Source organism: Salmo trutta, chromosome 16 (assembly GCF_901001165.1).
Source record: "Salmo trutta chromosome 16, fSalTru1.1, whole genome shotgun sequence".
Lineage (NCBI taxonomy): Eukaryota > Metazoa > Chordata > Actinopteri > Salmoniformes > Salmonidae > Salmo > Salmo trutta.
The window spans coordinates 29229559-29250937 of NC_042972.1; the positions used below are offsets into that span (position 1 = coordinate 29229559).

At 44.2% G+C, this 21379-nt stretch overlaps 1 protein-coding gene across 4 annotated transcripts in view; it reads right to left on the reverse strand.

Moving 5' to 3' along the window:
- LOC115150497 (uncharacterized) overlaps positions 1–21379 on the reverse strand; it is a 78221-nt gene that overhangs the window by 55103 nt on the left and 1739 nt on the right. For all 4 annotated transcript variants that reach the window (XM_029693862.1, XM_029693861.1, XM_029693860.1 and 1 more), the window contains exons 2-22: positions 21163–21204; positions 18972–19106; positions 18665–18738; positions 18428–18500; positions 18020–18109; positions 17729–17784; positions 17361–17481; positions 13787–13963; positions 13380–13462; positions 13059–13107; positions 12817–12906; positions 12515–12616; positions 8117–8188; positions 7871–7957; positions 7537–7686; positions 7255–7374; positions 7001–7177; positions 6557–6642; positions 6286–6334; positions 1780–1869; positions 144–239 (exon numbers count right to left, since the gene is read on the reverse strand). In XM_029693862.1, the coding sequence (XP_029549722.1) occupies positions 144–239; positions 1780–1869; positions 6286–6334; positions 6557–6642; positions 7001–7177; positions 7255–7374; positions 7537–7686; positions 7871–7957; positions 8117–8188; positions 12515–12616; positions 12817–12906; positions 13059–13107; positions 13380–13462; positions 13787–13963; positions 17361–17481; positions 17729–17784; positions 18020–18109; positions 18428–18500; positions 18665–18738; positions 18972–19106; positions 21163–21204 (2019 nt within the window). The remainder of the gene's footprint in view (positions 1–143; positions 240–1779; positions 1870–6285; positions 6335–6556; positions 6643–7000; positions 7178–7254; positions 7375–7536; positions 7687–7870; positions 7958–8116; positions 8189–12514; positions 12617–12816; positions 12907–13058; positions 13108–13379; positions 13463–13786; positions 13964–17360; positions 17482–17728; positions 17785–18019; positions 18110–18427; positions 18501–18664; positions 18739–18971; positions 19107–21162; positions 21205–21379) is intronic.

The following is a 21379-nucleotide window of genomic DNA, read 5'->3' on the forward strand; positions in this document are numbered from 1 at the left end:
ATGTGCACAAAAATAAACACTGTATTCATATGCAAAATAGAATGAGTCTTCTAAACATAACAAACATAACATCATTATCATAAGCCCTGCACACAAAGTCATGAGATCCCTTCCAAACTGAGAAAGATGTAGATTAGACGCACAGATAGGCCGTCAGCCCTCTCCACAAACACAAACAGTAGAGCCATGGATGGAAAGGCTTTGTTGTGGTAGGACTGCCTGGCCTGGAACTGGAACACCTGAGGGAAATGTAAACAGGTCAGTGGGACTGTACGGCACAGTGTTTCAGGATGCATTACTCTACTGTTTTCTACTGCCTATTATACTGAACAAAAACAGAAGCATAACATGCAACAATTTCAAAAATTGTATTGAGTTACAGTTCATATAAGGAAATCATTCAATTGAAATAAATTCATTAGGCCCTAATCTATGGATTTCACATGACTGGAGAGGGGTGCTGTGGTGGGTGGGCCTGGGAGGGCATAGGCCCACCCACCGGGGAGCCAGGCCCAGCCAATTAGAATGAGTTTTTCCCCACAAAAGGGCTTTATTGCCAACAGAAATACTCCTTAGCACCAGAGCTGGATTTGGAGGTCCTGGGCTGGCGAGGTTACACGTGGTCTGTGATTGAGGCCGGTTGGATCTACTACCAAATTCTCTAAAACAACATTGGAGGCAGCTTATTGTAGAGAAATGAACATTCAATTATCTGGCAACAGCTCTGGTGGACATTCCTGCAGTCAGCATTGTGTTGTGTGACAAAACTGAACATTTTAAAGTGGCCTTTTATTGTCCCCAGCATGAGGTGCACCTGTGTAATGATCATGCTTTTTAATCAGCTTCTTGATATGCCACACCTGTCAGGTGTGTGGATTATCTTGGCAAAGGAGAAATGTTCACTAACAGGGATATAAACAAATTTGTGCACAAAATTTGAGAGAAATAAGCTTTTTGTGCATATGGAACATTTCTGGGATCTTTTATTTCAGCTCATGAAACATGGGACCAACACTTTACATGTTGCGTTCATATTTTTGTTTAGTGTATATTGTTATGTTTTGTACTCAGGTATCATTTGCAAAACAGATTCTATGATCTCAACATGATCTCCTTAATAACTCCTAAATTACAGTGGCTTCGGAAAGTATTCAGACCCCTTGACTTTTTCCACATTTTGTTACGTTACGTTGTTACGTTACAGCCTTATTCTAAAATTGATTTTTTCCCCCCCCCTCATCAATCTACACACACATTACCCTATAATGACAAAGCAAAAACAGGTTTGTAGAATTTTTCAAATGTATTAAAAATAATTTTCAGACCGTTTACTCAGTACTTTGTTGAAGCACCCTTGGCAGCGATTACAATGTTGAGTCTTCTTGGTTATGACACTACAAGCTTGGCACACCTGTATTTGGGGAGATTCTCCAAATCTTTGCAGATCCTCTCAAGCTCTGTCAGGTTGGATGGGGAGCGTTGCTGCACAGCTATTTTCAGGTCTCTCCAGACCTGTTCGATTGGACTTGATTGGACTTGAAAAAATGTCTAAAAACCTGTTTTCGCTTTGTCATTATGGGGTAGTGTGTGTAGATTGATGAGAAAAAACAAATATTTAATCAATTTTACAAAAAGGCTGTAACAACGAAAAAAAATTAAAAAGGGAAAGGGTCTGAATACTTTCCAAATGCACTGTATGTGTATAAGGATATATTACTCTACTGTTTAATACTGCAAATATTTGGGGGACGAATTTAAAACTGGAAGAATAGGACTGACCTGATCCAGTCTGTCTGGTTGTGATACTGTTGGTACCCACTCCAGTACCAGGTGAACACGACCTGACTTCACATCATTCAGAGTGTACCACTGGAACAGAAACACACATCATTCAGAGTGTACCACTGAAACAGAAACACACATCATTCAGAATGTACCACTGAAACAGAAACACACATCATTCAGAGTGTACCACTGGAACAGAAACACACATCATTCAGAGTGTACCACTGAAACAGAAACACACATCATTCAGAGTGTACCACTGGAACAGAAACACACATCATTCAGAGTGTACCACTGGAACAGAAACACACATCATTCAGAGTGTACCACTGGAACAGAAACACACATCATTCAGAGTGTACCACTGGAACAGAAACACACATCATTCAGAGTGTACCACTGGAACAGAAACACACATCATTCAGAGTGTACCACTGGAACAGAAACACACATCATTCAGAGTGTACCACTGGAACAGAAACACACATCATTCAGAGTGTACCACTGAAACAGAAACACACATCATTCAGAGTGTACCACTGGAACAGAAACACACATCATTCAGAGTGTACCACTGGAACAGAAACACACATCATTCAGAGTGTACCTCTGGAACAGAAACACACATCATTCAGAGTGTACCACTGGAACAGAAACACACATCATTCAGAGTGTACCACTGGAACAGAAACACACATCATTCAGAGTGTACCACTGGAACAGAAACACACATCATTCAGAGTGTACCACTGGAACAGAAACACACATCATTCAGAGTGTACCACTGGAACAGAAACACACATCATTCAGAGTGTACCACTGGAACAGAAACACACATCATTCAGAGTGTACCACTGGAACAGAAACACACATCATTCAGAGTGTACCACTGGAACAGAAACACACATCATTCAGAGTGTACCACTGCCACACATCATTCAGTGTACACTGGAACACACATCATTCAGAGTGTACCACTGGAACAGAAACACACATCATTCAGAGTGTACCACTGGAACAGAAACACACATCATTCAGAGTGTACCACTGGAACAGAAACACACATCATTCAGAGTGTACCACTGGAACAGAAACACACATCATTCAGAGTGTACCACTGGAACAGAAACACACATCATTCAGAGTGTACCACTGGAACAGAAACACACATCATTCAGAGTGTACCACTGGAACAGAAACACACATCATTCAGAGTGTACCACTGGAACAGAAACACACATCATTCAGAGTGTACCACTGGAACAGAAACACACATCATTCAGAGTGTACCACTGGAACAGAAACACACATCATTCAGAGTGTACCACTGGAACAGAAACACACATCATTCAGAGTGTACCACTGGAACAGAAACACACATCATTCAGAGTGTACCACTGGAACAGAAACACACATCATTCAGAGTGTACCACTGGAACAGAAACACACATCATTCAGAGTGTACCACTGGAACAGAAACACACATCATTCAGAGTGTACCACTGGAACAGAAACACACATCATTCAGAGTGTACCACTGGAACAGAAACACACATCATTCAGAGTGTACCACTGAACAGAAACACACATCATTCAGAGTGTACCACTGAAACAGAAACACACATCATTCAGAGTGTACCACTGGAACAGAAACACACATCATTCAGAGTGTACCACTGGAACAGAAACACACATCATTCAGAGTGTACCACTGGAACAGAAACACACATCATTCAGAGTGTACCACTGAAACAGAAACACACATCATTCAGAGTGTACCACTGGAACAGAAACACACATCATTCAGAGTGTACCACTGGAACAGAAACACACATCATTCAGAGTGTACCACTGAAAGAGAAACACACATCATTCAGAGTGTACCACTGGAACAGAAACACACATCATTCAGAGTGTACCACTGAAAGAGAAACACACATCATTCAGAGTGTACCACTGAAACAGAAACACACATCATTCAGAGTGTACCACTGGAACAGAAACACACATCATTCAGAGTGTACCACTGGAACAGAAACACACATCATTCAGAGTGTACCACTGGAACAGAAACACACATCATTCAGAGTGTACCACTGGAACAGAAACACACATCATTCAGAGTGTACCACTGAAACAGAAACACACATCATTCAGAGTGTACCACTGAAACAGAAACACACATCATTCAGAGTGTACCACTGGAACAGAAACACACATCTTTCAGAGTGTACCACTGGAACAGAAACACACATCATTCAGAGTGTACCACTGGAACAGAAACACACATCATTCAGAGTGTACCACTGGAACAGAAACACACATCATTCAGAGTGTACCACTGGAACAGAAACACACATCATTCAGAGTGTACCACTGAAACAGAAACACACATCATTCAGAGTGTACCACTGGAACAGAAACACACATCATTCAGAGTGTACCACTGGAACAGAAACACACATCATTCAGAGTGTACCACTGGAACAGAAACACACATCATTCAGAGTGTACCACTGAAACAGAAACACACATCATTCAGAGTGTACCACTGGAACAGAAACACACATCATTCAGAGTGTACCACTGAAACAGAAACACACATCATTCAGAGTGTACCACTGGAACAGAAACACACATCATTCAGAGTGTACCACTGGAACAGAAACACACATCATTCAGAGTGTACCACTGGAACAGAAACACACATCATTCAGAGTGTACCACTGGAACAGAAACACACATCATTCAGAGTGTACCACTGGAACAGAAACACACATCATTCAGAGTGTACCACTGGAACAGAAACACACATCATTCAGAGTGTACCACTGGAACAGAAACACACATCATTCAGAGTGTACCACTGGAACAGAAACACACATCATTCAGAGTGTACCACTGGAACAGAAACACACATCATTCAGAGTGTACCACTGGAACAGAAACACACATCATTCAGAGTGTACCACTGGAACAGAAACACACATCATTCAGAGTGTACCACTGGAACAGAAACACACATCATTCAGAGTGTACCACTGGAACAGAAACACACATCATTCAGAGTGTACCACTGGAACAGAAACACACATCATTCAGAGTGTACCACTGAAACAGAAACACACATCATTCAGAGTGTACCACTGAAACAGAAACACACATCATTCAGAGTGTACCACTGGAACAGAAACACACATCATTCAGAGTGTACCACTGGAACAGAAACACACATCATTCAGAGTGTACCACTGAAACAGAAACACACATCATTCAGAGTGTACCACTGGAACAGAAACACACATCATTCAGAGTGTACCACTGGAACAGAAACACACATCATTCAGAGTGTACCACTGGAACAGAAACACACATCATTCAGAGTGTACCACTGAAACAGAAACACACATCATTCAGAGTGTACCACTGGAACAGAAACACACATCATTCAGAGTGTACCACTGGAACAGAAACACACATCATTCAGAGTGTACCACTGAAAGAGAAACACACATCATTCAGAGTGTACCACTGGAACAGAAACACACATCATTCAGAGTGTACCACTGAAACAGAAACACACATCATTCAGAGTGTACCACTGAAACAGAAACACACATCATTCAGAGTGTACCACTGGAACAGAAACACACATCATTCAGAGTGTACCACTGGAACAGAAACACACATCATTCAGAGTGTACCTCTGGAACAGAAACACACATCATTCAGAGTGTACCACTGGAACAGAAACACACATCATTCAGAGTGTACCACTGAAACAGAAACACACATCATTCAGAGTGTACCACTGAAACAGAAACACACATCATTCAGAGTGTACCACTGGAACAGAAACACACATCATTCAGAGTGTACCACTGGAACAGAAACACACATCATTCAGAGTGTACCACTGGAACAGAAACACACATCATTCAGAGTGTACCACTGGAACAGAAACACACATCATTCAGAGTGTACCACTGGAACAGAAACACACATCATTCAGAGTGTACCACTGAAACAGAAACACACATCATTCAGAGTGTACCACTGGAACAGAAACACACATCATTCAGAGTGTACCACTGGAACAGAAACACACATCATTCAGAGTGTACCACTGGAACAGAAACACACATCATTCAGAGTGTACCACTGAAACAGAAACACACATCATTCAGAGTGTACCACTGGAACAGAAACACACATCATTCAGAGTGTACCACTGAAACAGAAACACACATCATTCAGAGTGTACCACTGAAACAGAAACACACATCATTCAGAGTGTACCACTGGAACAGAAACACACATCATTCAGAGTGTACCACTGGAAAAGAGAGACAACAACTCACAGTGTACCATACCATTGAAACAGGGTAACTAAAAAGCTTTCACATAGGATGGTAAAGTTCAACATTCAGTGCAGTGATTGGTTTGTTTAAATTAAAGTATGTAGTCATGTTACCTCCCATGCAGGCAGGTAGATCTCACCTGGTCAGTGTATTGAGAGGTGATGATATCCTTCAGACTGATCTTCAACCTGTAACAGTACATATCACCATCAGAGAGCAAACTACTTAGAGAGCCAACTACTGTACAAACACATGTAATATGGAGCAAAAATAAATCTGTGGGAGTAGTTACATGTCCCTGTCATAGAAATCTATCTAGCTCTCAGAGACTCCATTTGCGTCCCAAATGGCACCCTAAAGTAGTGCACTATATATAGACTAGGATGCCATTTGGGTCGCAGCCTGCATACCTGCCCATGAAGTCATCCTTCATGTCCATGTCCTTATCAAACAGCTCTACATGCAGCTCCTGGCCAGGCAGTGTGGTCAGAACCACCTGGGAGACAACACAACAACAGCTTCAGTAAGGGCAGTATTCCACATACTAAAACTGGAAACACACAGGGAAGCGCAGACATTTTTAGGTCACCTAATATTTTCCTCAAAATAATAGGCAAGTCCACAGTTTTAGCCTGCTGTCCTGGTTGTTGAGCACTTGTTCTATGGTTCTACTGTTTACTGAAGTGCAGAGACCTTGAAGTCATTATTACCCTACAGTGGCATGAGTGTCCGTTTTGAACAATGGCTTTATTTGTTTTGTTGAAAATATCTGATTTGAAATTAAGATTATATTTCACAAGATTTGACTTATTGGGTCATCCAAATAAAATCATGGCCACTATGTAATATCCTACCTCATACATCTCGTTCCAGGTGGGGTTGAGGTTCCTATTGATGACCCGGCTTTCAAAGGTCTCACCCCTAATGTTGATCTTGACATAGGGGTCACTCTTGCCCTTCTTCAGGCCCCCCATCATGTTGTCCTTGGGGACCAGATTTTGGCCCTCTAGAAGGTGGATTCTCAGCACCCCCTAAAACAACAAAACACTTTACTTCATCAGACTCACATTCTTCAACATTGCTATCTCATAAACAGGGCATTATTTACCTCTGTAGCAAAGCTGGGGTCAGGGGAGGTGTGTTGGGGGCGTATCTTTGACAGACCTGCTGCTAGGTTGGCTGCTTCTGTAGAGGAAGTGGGGATGTTATCCTCATCCAACCATAACACCTGAAATTAAGAAAGAAAGAAAGAAAGAAAGAAAGAAAGAGAGAGAGAGAGAGAGAGAGAGAGAATGAGAGAATAATACATTACACAGGCCAAACTGAGCAATTTGTTTTTAGATGTGAATCAACCTGTAGGTTGGGATTGAGAGGAGGTACCATTCCTTACCCTGAGTACAGTGTTAATGTAGATGCGGCTGGCAGGGCCAGATTTGTCTAGCTGGAACCACTGGTCCAGAGACAGGTTGGGGCTGGACAGCAGGCGGGACAGAGGGATGGACAGGCTACCTAGAGTCTGTATCCGGTCATTGTCCTTCACCTGAGACAGACATGGGAGGATAGTGAGAATGTTGAGTGAAGAATACACACAGAGAAAAGAGAGTGTGGTCATTGAAAAGAATGCTATGAGGAAAAAACAGACATAAAAACAGCATTCATTAAATGAACATGATGACAAATGGGTGCAGAACATGTTATCCAATGGAGTTAGAATATCACAATACCTGAATGTCTATTGACTGCTTGTGTGGATCTGGGATAAAGAAGGTGAAGGCATCCTCCCACTTTGGGGTGATGGTTGTCCAACAGGTCTAAAAGCAGCGTGAAGGAAAATTGAGAGAGTGAAATAGGAGGGAGTTTGACTTCAAAGCAAAGATAGTCTACTACTGTGGTAGCACTGTTTGGTCCTTCTCTCCACTATAGGAGCTGAATGGAATAAGTCAAGTAAGTCACTGCTCTGGTAGTCTTACCCTGCTCTCTCGAGTGATGTCCTGCACAGACAACTGCACCATGGGACTAGGTTCTTTATTGCCCTTCTTCATCTAAAACACAAACATAGAAACACACATTGAAATATAAGGCAAACACAAACAACCAACATTAACAACACTACGAGGGGGGGGGGGGGGGGTTTGTTCCGGCCCAGCGCTAACACAACCGATAATTGCTGAGCGATTAACCAACATTTCATTTTTTTCCCAGTTATTAAAAAAATTTATTGACCTATGTCGGTTCAATTACTTGAATTCCCTTATATAAACACAACATGTAAAGTGTTGGTCCCATGTTTTATGAGCTGAAATAAAAGATCCCAGAAATGTTCCATATGCACTAAAACATTATTTCTCTAAAATGTTGTGCATAAATTTGTTTACACCCCTGTTAGTAAGCATTTCTCCTTTGCCAAGATAATCCATCCACCTGACAGATGTGGCATATCAAGAAGCTGATGTCTCAGGTTTTTAGGGAGCGTGCAATTGACATGCTGACTGCAGGAACGTCAACCAGAGCTGTTGCCAGATAATGGTATGGGCAGGCATAAGCTATAGCCAAAGAACATAATTCCATTTTATCGATGGCAATTTGAATGCACAGAGATACCGTGATGAGATCCTGAGGCCCATTGTCTTGCCATTCATCCGCTGCCATCACCTCATGTTTCAGCATGATAATGCACGGCCCCATGTCGCAAGGCTCTGTACACAATTCCTGGAAGCTGAAAGTGTCCCAGATCTTCCATGGCCTTCATACTCACCAGACATGTCACCCATTGAGCATGTTTGGGATGCTCTGGATCGACGTGTATGACAGCGTGTTCCAGTTCCCGCCAATATCCAGCAACTTCGCAAAGCCATTAAAGAGGAGTGGGACAACATTCCACAGGCCACAATCAACAGTCTGATCAACACTATGTGAACGAGGCCTCCCGAGTGGCGCAGTGGTCTAAGGCACTGCATCGCAGTGCTAGCTGTGCCATTAGAGATCCTGGTTCGTGTCCAGGCTCTGTCGCAGCCGGCCGAGACCGGGAGACCCATGGGGCGGCGCACAATTGGCCCAGCGTTGTCCGGGTTAGGGGAGGGTTTGGCCGGTTGGTATGTTCTTGTCCCATCACGTACTAGCGACTCCTGTGGTGGGCCGGGCACAATGCACGCTGACACAGTCGACAGGTGTACGGTGTTTCCTCCGACACATTGGTGCGGCTGGCTTCTGGGTTAAGCAGGCATTGTCAAGAAGCAGTGCGGCTTGGCTGTGTTGTGTTTTGGAGGAGGTGCGGCTCTCGACCTTCACCTCTCCCGAGTCCATATGGGAGTTGCAGCGATGAGACAAGACTGTAACTACCAATTGGATAACACGAAATTCGGAGAGGCGAAGGTCGAGAAATATTTATGGGATCAGATATTCAACCTAGTTCATCTCAGAAAACTGGTAATTAACTACAATGACCATAATCCATTGTGCCTGTTTTTTCTGGCTCGGACAGAGAAGGATCAGAGGGGAAGAGGCGAAGCGAGAGGTTTTACTCTTGCCAAAATCTGTCCAAAATAAGCCCAATGTGTTTCTTTGGGCTTATTTTGGACCTAAACTGCCTTCCTGCCTTTGGGACAACGACTCCCATTGACAACGACTCCCGCGGATGCTACACTACAGGACTGTTTTGCTAGCACAGACTGGAATATGTTCCGGGATTCATCCAATGGCATTGAGGAGAATACCACCTCAGTCATCGGCTTCATCAATAAGTGCATCAATGACATCGTCCCCACAGTGACTGTACTTACATATCCCAACCAGAAGCCATGGATTACAGGCAACATCCGCATCGAGCTAAAGGCTAGAGCTGCCGCTTTCAAGGAGCTGGAGACTAATCCGGACACTTATAAGAAATCTATGCCCTCAGACGAACCATCAAACAAGCAAAGCGTCAATACAGGATTAAGATTGAATCCTACACCGGCACTGACGCTCGTCGGATGTGTCAGGGCTTGAAAACTATTAAGGACTACAAAGGGAAACCCAGACGCGAGCTGCCCAGTGACGCGAGCCTACCAGACGAGCTAAATGCCTTTTATGCTCGCTTTGAGGAAAACAACACTAGAGCATGCACGAGAGCACCAGCTGTTCTGGATGACTGTGTGATAACGCTCTCAGTAGCCGATGTGAACAAAACCTTTAAACAGGTCAACCTTCACGAAGCCGCTGGGCCAGATGGATTACCAGGACGTGTACTCAAAGCATGCACGGACCAACTGTCAAGTGTCTTCACTGACATTTTCAACCGCTCCCTGATCGAGCCTGTAATACCTACATGTTTCAAGCAGACCACCATAGTGCCTGTGCAGAAGGAAGCGAAGGTAACCTGACCAAATTATTACGTGGCACTCACGTCGGTAGCAATGAAGTGCTTTGAAAGGCTGGTCATGGCTCACATCAACAGCATCCTCCAGGACACCCTAGACCCACTCCAATTCGCATACCGCCCCAACAGATCCACAGATGACGCAATCTCTATTCCACTCCACACTGCTCTTTCTCACCTGGACAAAAGGAACACCTATGTGAGAACGCTGTTCATCGACTACAGCTCAGCGTTTAACACCATAGTTCCCACGAAGCTCATCACTAAGCTAAGGACTCTGGGACTAAACACCTCCCTCTGCAACTGGATCCTGGACTTCCTGACGAGCCGACCCCAGATGGTAAGAGTAGGCAGCAACACATCTGCCATGCTGATCCTTAACACTGGGGCCCCTCAGGGGTGTGTACTTAGTCCCCTACTGTATTCCCTGTCCACCCACGACTGCGTGGCCAAACATGACTCCAACACCATCATTAAGTTTGCTGACGACACAACAGTGGTAGGCCTGATCACCAACAACGATGAGACGGCCTATAGGGAGGAGGTCAGAGAACTGGCAGTGTGGTGCCAGGACAACAGCCTCTCTCTCCCTCAATGTGAGCAAGACAAAGGAGCTGATCGTGGACTACAAGGAAAGGCGGGCCGAACAGGCCCCCATTAACATCAACGGGGCTGTAGTGGAGCGGGTCGAGAGTTTCAAGTTCCTTGGTGTCCACATCACCAACGAACTATCATGGTTCAAACATACCAAGACAGTCGTGAAGAGGGCACAACAAAACCTTTTCCCCCTCAGGAGACTGAAAAGATTTGTCATGGGCCCCCAGATCCTCAAAAGGTTCTACAGCTGCACCATCGAGAGCATCCTGACCGGATGCATCACCACCTGGTATGGCAACTGCTCGGAATCTGACCGTAAGGCGCTACAGAGGGTAGTGCGAACAGCCCAGTACCTCACTGGGGCCAAGCTTCCTGCCATCCAGGACCTATATAATAGGCGGTGTCAGAAGAAAGCCCATAAAATTGTCAGAGACTCCAATCACCCAAGTTATAGACTGTTTTCACTGCTACCGCACGGCAAGCGGTACCGGACGGCCAAGTCTAGGACCAAAATGCTCCTCAACAGCTTCTACCCCCAAGCCATAAGACTGCTGAACAATTCATAAAATTGCGACCGGACTATTTACATTGACCCCCCCTTTTGTACACTGCTGCTACTCGCTGTTTGTTTGTTACCTATGCATAGTCACTTCGCCCCCACCTACATGTACAGATTACCTCAACTAGCCTGTACCCCTGCACACTGACTCGGTACCAGTGCCCCTGTATATAGCCTCGTTATTGTTATTCTTATTGTGCTACTTTTTATTACTACTTTTATTTTAGCCTACTTGGTAAACAATTTCTTCTTCTTGAACTGCACTGTTGGTTAATGTCTTGTAACTAAGCATTTCACGGTAAAGTCTACACTTGTAGTATTCGGCGATTGTGGCAAATAAAGTTTGATTTGATTTGATTTGGTTTGTAACAAACGCCTGCACACTCTGTAGCGCTATAGAGATAGGATTGGTAACCACTGCCATAGATGTTGCATGGCAACCACCGAAAAACAGTACAGAAATCAAAGCCGTCCTGAAGCACAGAGGAAACAACAGAGCTGTGTGCAAACAGTTTCAGGAAGTCTAAAGCTGAACACACCACCGCTATGGCTGTTGTTCTCTCCCCTCACCTGCCATTCACTCCCCTTAACAGATCGAATAGGACTGGATATGTGAAAGCAACATGGCAGATACTCCAGCTAGCCTACCTGAAAGCTAGGTGGAGATATTCCTTACACCTATCCAATTATCTCAGCTCAGTGATGGGAAGTGAACAAGGGCAGATGGTAGGGAACAACTCTGTGTAACAAGAACCCTAACGACAGTTACAGCTGTACCCTAGCAAAGCCACAGACAGGAAGCAGCTTTGGGCTGAGAGAGGAGGGGGAAGAGGTTGATGAGGTGTGGTGACTCACAGGAAGGGCTTCAGCCTTGTCTAGATACACTGCCAAGATGGCTGCCGAGGGGGGGTCAGAAGTCTTACTGGACACCGTCATGCTCTCGTTCCTCTGAAGAACCTGGGGGGGAGTGGAGATGAGAGAAGGGGAGAGGCACTCAGCTCTAAGCAATGTTCATTCTGCACATTCCTTCACTACGGGCTCACTGCCAGTGTACACAGTCACCACAATGTTTAACCATACAAGACAGCCTGAGCATCATATTCCTTTCACATTGACTGAGGGAGGAATATTATGATAGGGAGGATACGGATGCAGACCTGTTCCAGTCGCTCCGTGTTGGGCAGCAAGACCAACCACTCCAGTCTGAAATGGACACGTCCTGACTTGGTTTCTTTCAGGGTGAACCACTGAGAAACAAAGCATAAATATACAGATTGTGATGATAACGTAATGGGGGAAGCATAGACATTACTTCTAAACGGTTGTGAGTCATCTTGTTAAATTGTTATCTTGTTAAATGTCTAACTTTATCAGACATTCAATAATACAAATAACTCACTTCATCAACCACTTTGGACTTCTTCACGATACCCAAATCTATCTTGGTTCTGGAGGAAAATGGAAAGAGGGAGAGAGACAAATAGAGAAAGAAATAAAAACAGAGAAATCAAGATGGAGAAAAACAAGGAAAGGAGAACCAGTAGTATTTAAGGACAAAAGGATAACACTACATTTAAAACACTAGTAGACTTTATATCCTTCTCCTTTTGACTCAGTGGCAGGACTATGAGAGGTGAAAGGTCAGGGGAGTCAGTAAAAAAGTGGCAGTGCAGCACCCAGAAACCCATGGGCAGGCAGGCAGGCAGAGAGATGTAGCTACCTCCCCAGAAAGTCATCCTTGTCTGGGTCTTTATCATAAACCTCCACCTCCAGCTCCTGACCTGGTACTTCATGGACTATGACCTGACACACACACATGGACATACACAACACCATGAGAACCAAACACAGAACATGAATGAGGAGACAATGTGGCTGTGTACTGTATATGATTACTCAGTTGGCAGTGGATTTCCCTTAATAGACACACACACACATAGGGGAATCCCCACTCCGTTACTGGACTAATGCATTCTCTACCAAGTAATGCATTATCTTCCTAAATAAAGGTATGGAAATCAAGACATGCTATTTTCCAACAGTAAATGCAACACTAATATGTGGCAATGACAGTCAATGAAAGAGGAATGAGTGATTTTACAATCCTCCGGCTCCTGGCCCCCTCACCTCATACATCTCTCCCCACTTGGGACAGACAGTGTTGTCTACAACGTGGGAGGTGAAAGTCTGAGGCCCCACCCTACACAGGGCGTATGGGTCAGACAGCCCTGCTATCACCCCCTTCATGTAGTTGTCCTTAGCTGGCAGGTCATCAGCCTCCAAGAGGTGGATACGCACCACACCCTGAGAGAGGGGGGAGACAAAGAGAGAGAGGGGACACAGAGAGAGGGGACACAGAGAGAGAGAGGGGACACAGAGAGAGAGAGAGGGGACACAGAGAGAGAGGGGGGAGACAGAGAGAGAGAGGGGACACAGAGAGAGAGGGGGGAGACAGAGAGAGAGAGGGGACAGAGAGAGAGGGAACAATGGAGTATTTCATGGGGAGGGAGGGAGAGGAAGACAGTGAGAGGATTCATACTGGTATAAGCTCTATTATGTGTAATGTCTGTATAACTCTGGGTCAGAGTTCATTTATCAAGGAGGTTGGCAGTACGCTCAGAAAAGATACATAGAGTCTGTGGTCTGAGTAAATGTGTGTGTTTAAGGAGTGTGTTTGTGGAGAGTTTTTGTGGAGTGTGTTTAAAATATATACACTGCTCAAAAAAATAAAGGGAACACTTAAACAACACAATGTAACTCCAAGTCAATCACACTTCTGTGAAATCAAACTGTCCACTTAGGAAGCAACACTGATTGACAATAAATTTCACATGCTGTTGTGCAAATGGAATAGACAACAGGTGGAAATTATAGGCAATTAGCAAGACACCCCCAATAAAGGAGTGGTTCTGCAGGTGGGGACCACAGACCACTTCTCAGTTCCTATGCTTCCTGGCTGATGTTTTGGTCACTTTTGAATGCTGGCGGTGCTTTCACTCTAGTGGTAGCATGAGACGGAGTCTACAACCCACACAAGTGGCTCAGGTAGTGCAGCTCATCCAGGATGGCACATCAATGCGAGCTGTGGCAAGAAGGTTTGCTGTGTCTGTCAGCGTAGTGTCCAGAGCATGGAGGCGCTACCAGGAGACAGGCCAGTACATCAGGAGACGTGGAGGAGGCCGTAGGAGGGCAACAACCCAGCAGCAGGACCGCTACCTCCGCCTTTGTGCAAGGAGGAGCAGGAGGAGCACTGCCAGAGCCCTGCAAAATGACCTCCAGCAGGCCACAAATGTGCATGTGTCTGCTCAAACGGTCAGAAACAGACTCCATGAGGGTGGTATGAGGGCCCGACGTCCACAGGTGGGGGTTGTGCTTACAGCCCAACACCGTGCAGGACGTTTGGCATTTGCCAGAGAACACCAAGATTGGCAAATTCGCCACTGGCGCCCTGTGCTCTTCACAGATGAAAGCAGGTTCACACTGAGCACATGTGACAGACGTGACAGAGTCTGGAGACGCCGTGGAGAACGTTCTGCTGCCTGCAACATCCTCCAGCATGACCGGTTTGGCGGTGGGTCAGTCATGGTGTGGGGTGGCATTTCTTTGGGGGGCCGCACAGCCCTCCATGTGCTCGCCAGAGGTAGCCTGACTGCCATTAGGTATCGAGATGAGATCCTCAGACCCCTTGTGAGACCATATGCTGGTGCGGTTGGCCCTGGGTTCCTCCTAATGCAAGACAATGCTAGACCTCATGTGGCTGGAGTGTGTCAGCAGTTCCTGCAAGAGGAAGGCATTGATGCTATGGACTGGCCCGCCCGTTCCCCAGACCTGAATCCAATTGAGCACATCTGGGACATCATGTCTCGCTCCATCCACCAACGCCACGTTGCACCACAGACTGTCCAGGAGTTGGCGGATGCTTTAGTCCAGGTCTGGGAGGAGATCCCTCAGGAGACCATCCGCCACCTCATCAGGAGCATGCCCAGGCGTTGTAGGGAGGTCATACAGGCACGTGGAGGCCACACACACTACTGAGCCTCATTTTGACTTCTTTTAAGGACATTACATCAAAGTTGGATCAGCCTGTAGTGTGGTTTTCCACTTTCATTTTGAGTGTGACTCCAAATCCAGACCTCCATGGGTTGATAAATTGGATTTCCATTGATTATTTGTGTGTTATTTTGTTGTCAGCACATTCAACTATGTAAAGAAAAAAGTATTTAATAAGATTATTTCTTTCATTCAGATCTAGGATGTGTTGTTTAAGTGTTCCCTTTATTTTTTTGAGCAGTATATATATATTTCTAGGGGGTAGACCAGCTTTATTATTGCAGATACTGTAGATTGTGTGTCCTATCAAAGTAATTGTTTGCATCATTGCACCAGACGTTGGCATACAACGATACCTTTGTTTGTAAGCCTTGGATTTCTAGCCCTTGATATTATTGTTGGATCTGATTTGAATAGCTAACATTTCGATGGTCACAATAAATAGATATGCCGATAGTGAACAACCTTGTTTTACTTCTCTTGACAGTTTAATACTTTCTGAGAAGCCATTATTTACTATTTTACACCTGGATATTTATACCACTGTAAAAGCAATTCTCCAACATGAAAATAGTCAAGACATTTATATATACATTCTAGTCGTACTTTATTAAATGCCTTTTAAAAATCAGCTATGAATAACCAGGCCCGGTTTCCCACATTTTTCATAGTGTTCTATTGTTTCCAGTACTTGTCTTATATTATCTCCAATGTATCGTCCATGTAAAAAACCTGTCTGATTAGGATGAATAACATCCGAAAAATACCTTTTTTATTCAATGCGCTTTGCATTTTGCTAGAATTTTTGCATCACAACACTGAAGTGTAAGGGGACTCCAGTTTCTTAAGTGGACTGGATCTTTATATTTTCCACCTGGGTCCTGTTTCAATAATAGTGAAATCAGACCTTCTTGCTGAGCATCTGATGATCAAACATTTTTATAGGAGTGGTTAAAACATGCTAATAACGGACCTCTGAGTACATCAAAAAAGGTCTGATATACCTCAACTGGTATGCCATCCAGCCCTGGAGTTTAAGGCTTTAATTGCATCAAGAAGTTCCTCCTTCGTAATTTGGCCTTCACATTATGTCACACCCTGATCTGTTTTACCTGTCCTTGTGCTTGTCTCCACCCCCTCCAGGTGTCACACATCTTCACCATTATCCCCTGGGTATTTATACCTGTGTTTTCTGTCTGTCTGTGCCAGTTCGTTTTGTCAAGTCAACCAGAGTGTTACTCCGTGCGCCTGCTTTGTCCTTTTCTCTGTTTTTTGCTAGTCCTCCCAGTTTTGACCCAAGCCTGCCTTGACTTTGAACCCGCCTGCCTGACCTCGAGCCTGCCTGCCACTCTGTACCTCCTGGACTCTGACCTTGTTATGATCTTTTGCCTGTCCACGATCATTCTCTTGCCTGCCCCATGGATACTAATAAATATCAGAGACTCGAACCATCTGCCTCCCGTGTCTGCATCTGGGTCTCGCCCTGTGCCCTTATACATTAGTCTTTCTGTAAAACTGTTCATTTTACACTATTAAAACATATGCTTAAAGTATTTTTCTTCCTTTTTGAAAATATAGTTTGGTGAATCATGGATGACTCCGTCATTCGTAACAAGTTTGTGGAGAGTGTTTGTGGAGTGTGTGGTCTCACCCTGGGCAGAGGAGAGCGAAGCTGGGCAACGTGCAGGTCTGCTACCAGGGGAACAGTCAGGCGGTTGGGCAGAACCAGGAAGGAGGCGATTGCGTCCATTATCATAGTGTCAGACATGATGCTGAAAAACACAGAGAGGGAGCACACGACTTCATATATACAGTAAATACGGAAGTACACATACAGTAGTACAGCATTATACAGCCTGGTCAGGCGGCATATCACATCATAGCACAGTGTTGATGGTATCATGTGGTGTAGTGGAGTATAGTTTTGTGTTACAGTGTTATATGAAGTGAATTATCATCACATTACATAGTGACTCCAATTACAGAACACTAACAACAGACAGAGTCAACCTCACTCACTTCAGACCAGGGATGTCCAGTAAGTTGGTCAATCCAGTCCAGTTGATGTCCAGTTTCTGCAGGACAGGGGTGAGGGGATGAGGGAAAAACAGAGGAGCAAATGTTGGGGTTCAGGACATTCAATACAAAGAGAAAGGGAAGTACGTAAACAAATGGAGGCATGAACAAGTAACCGGGAGTGGACGATAGTGGTGTTGGGGGGGAAAGGGGGGGAAAGGGGATAGGAAGGGAGAGATGGACAGACTTATTGGTAGGTGTGGAGGAAAGAGAGGGATGGTCCCAGGTACCCACCGGCCTGCGGATGAAGAACATGGTGACCGCGCCCACGATGGGGACATCTCCAATTAGAGGCTCTAGAATCACCCTCATCATCCCATGCAGCTGAAAGAGGCAGGAATATGGATACATAAATATAAAATGAATGGCAACAATGATAAAAGGTTTATAATGGGTTTATAAAGGGTTTATATGTACTTTATAGACTGTGAATTATTTGTTTATATATAAAAACAAAAAGAGATGGCATTTGTAAATGACTAAAACCCTGTTAATTACAGTCTTACGGGTACCTTACTGGAAAGTGGGAACAACATCCCTTCATGCTCTCCCTTTTCTCTTTTTTTGTCAATTCATTCTTTCTCTCCCTACTTTCGATAATATCCCACAGCCGTATCAGAGACTACAGAAGATAAAACATACCTGTATTCCTTTGACTCCTGCTTTGCAGAAATACCTCTTCACCTCCACATTAATCTCAACGTTTCCAACATAGCTGCATGGTAAAAGAGAAGGATACTGTAACACATTGCAATCAATAATGGGTCCTTGTATAACGGATATGATCTTCAATAGCCATTATGTCTCATTTTGGAAGAGAGAGTGAATGGTGCTTTTGAGGCCTGGAGGAAAGTCAAACATGGAAGGGTTGAAGGTCACCTGATGTACACGTCCAGCAGGACTTGTCCCCTCTCATTCTCTGTGTGTGCTTTCACACCCACCACCTTCATGGCCTACAACACACACACAGCATAGTTACATACAGAACATAATGTGCACCAAATATAACACTCGTTGTCAAATTACAATTTTTAAATTATAAAAGGTCATTGACCAATATGTCTGAAGTCTCATGTTCACTTCAGTGAGAGTGAAATTAAATATTGTGCAGTGTTTAAACAGTGTCACTGTGTGATGAGACCTGTAAGCAGTGTGTTTTATGGTGAAATGATATCTTACAAGTTACCTTGTCCCCAAAGTCCACCTTGGTGAACGTGAGGGTCTGGAGGTGAGTGCTGGAGGAACGGATGGAGGGAGCGATGGTCTCCACCAGCAACTTTTCCAGATACTGACCCACAAACGGCCACACCTGCTGCAGGATCTGAGGTGGGGGACAGGGAGAGGAGCAGGGATGATGGTCATAGTTTGTGTAATGCACACCAAGCAATTGCTTTTCAGCAATACTAAATCAGGTTATTACAACATTCTGAGGGAAACACAGATAGACTTGTTCTACCACCTGCTACTTAGGAGTTGACATTTTAAGAGCAAGACCAACTATCTCAAAGGGATACTCGTACACAATCTGTGTATAAGAACTAGGGCAACATGCATGTTTCAGCCTGCAATGCAGACATCTGTCTTTTCCATGATGGCACAGGCATAGATACACATATTCAGGATTCTGGGCCACCCATAGCTGTAGATGTTTTTGTTCAGCCTCCACTGTTTATAATATGGTTCCTATAGAAACCCATTCGATCTCTGTAAGATTCTAGGGGGGGTTTCATATTTGTCTAAAAGCAGCACAAGACTCCTTCCCTGGTGGACAGTGAGTATATACACTGAACAAAAACATAAAGGCAACATGTAAAGTGTTGGTTCCATGTTTGATGAGCTGAAATAAAAGATCCCAGAAATGTTCCATACGCACAAAAAGCTTTTTTCTCTAAAATGTTGTGCACAAATTTGTTTACATTCCTGTTAGTAAGTATTTCTCCTTTGCCAAGATAATCCACCCACCTGACGCATTTTGAAGACGCCTTGAGACACAGCCTGTCTCTCAAGACACTGAATTATGTCTTGAGACATTTTATGTGTGTCTTCAAGACATGTCTCAAGACAGTAATGTAAAATAGTTCTACGTCTTGAGACATTTTATTTTGGAATGTTAAACATTTCAAACTCATTTCAAAATGTTGAGCAAACTTCAGTGTGTTGAAGACCTGACTTCGCCACCAGTACACACACCCCTGACAAATAGGGGGGGGGTAAGAGGTCAAACCATGACGTCAGCGTCAAAGTCAGATCTCTAGAAAGATGCCAGAGTTTTTGATTTGGAATTCAGAGTTGGAGAACTGTTAAACTATTTTTCCCAGACGGATCTTGTTTTTTTCAGATTTACCAGTTTTCTTCAACGCACTGAAGTTTGCTCAACATTTTGAAATGAGTTTGAAATGTTTAACATTCCAAAATAAAATGTCTCAAGACGTAGAACTATTTTACATTACTGTCTTGAGACATGTCTTGAAGACACACATAAAATGTCTCAAGACAAAATTCAGTGTCTTGAGAGACAGGCTGTGTCTCAAGACGTCTTCAAAAGGTGTCTTAATAAGACATGTCTTGAGAACAAAAGTGTCTTGAGACGTCTCAATTGACTCAGAGGGGTTGGGTCAAATGCGGAAGACACATTTCAGTTGAAGGCCTTCAGTTATACAACTGACTAGGTATCCCCCTTTTCCTTTCCAATTGCATGTCACAAGACATCTCAACCCAAAGGTGATGGCTGCGTACGTAAATCTAAAGAATGAGTCATCAACAACACTAACAGCAAGGGTTTCTGGTGCCTAGAGGCCAGTAGTCTGCTGATGTCCCTGTAGCAACCCGACTCAAATCTCTGCTTTGTTCGAAAGATAGCGGCTCTCGGACCTCGTGTTCCCAATGTAGTGAACACAATCATTTCAGTCTTGGTAGAGGAGGTCTATTCTTAGCAACACAGCCTGGTTTTGCAGGGCTGGAAGAGAGGACAAATATTGCCATTTGATTGGATTTTAGGGGTTTGGCTGGCCCCTCCCCCTTCCTGTGAGTCAACCAGCACTAATACGGAAAGGTTCTGGGCCTGCTGCCTGCTCTCTGCTGCAGGAGAGGATAGATTGCTGCGGCTGCCTAGACACAGTGGTGAGGCTACTGGAGTGGGTGTCCATGTTGTATCATAGTAGTGTAACAGCAGCAGCACTAGTCTCTCAGACAGCTACCATGCCCCACCAACCATCCATCAACACAGCACCTGGCTTACAGAGACAGGCATGTGTGTTTACTGTGTGTTTAATGGGAGAATTATACATATGGTTTCTCTTTATCCTCTCTAAAGGGCAGCCATCTGTGAGCAGAGAGGATGCCAGATGGAAGTTCAGTAGGGGGTGATATAGTAGTACCTTATTGAGCCACTCCACCTTCTCCACATCTGGGAAGTTGACCTGTAAGGAATTAGAATATAAATCATTCACATATAGAACAGATTTAGGAATTCAGCAGATGTCTAGTCATTTGCATATGCACTATAAAGTGTAATCTGATCTGACTAGCTTTTCCCAGTGTGTTTGTCTGATTTTGTGTGTTGTAAATTGTGCTACAGCGAAAAAGGAACTGTCA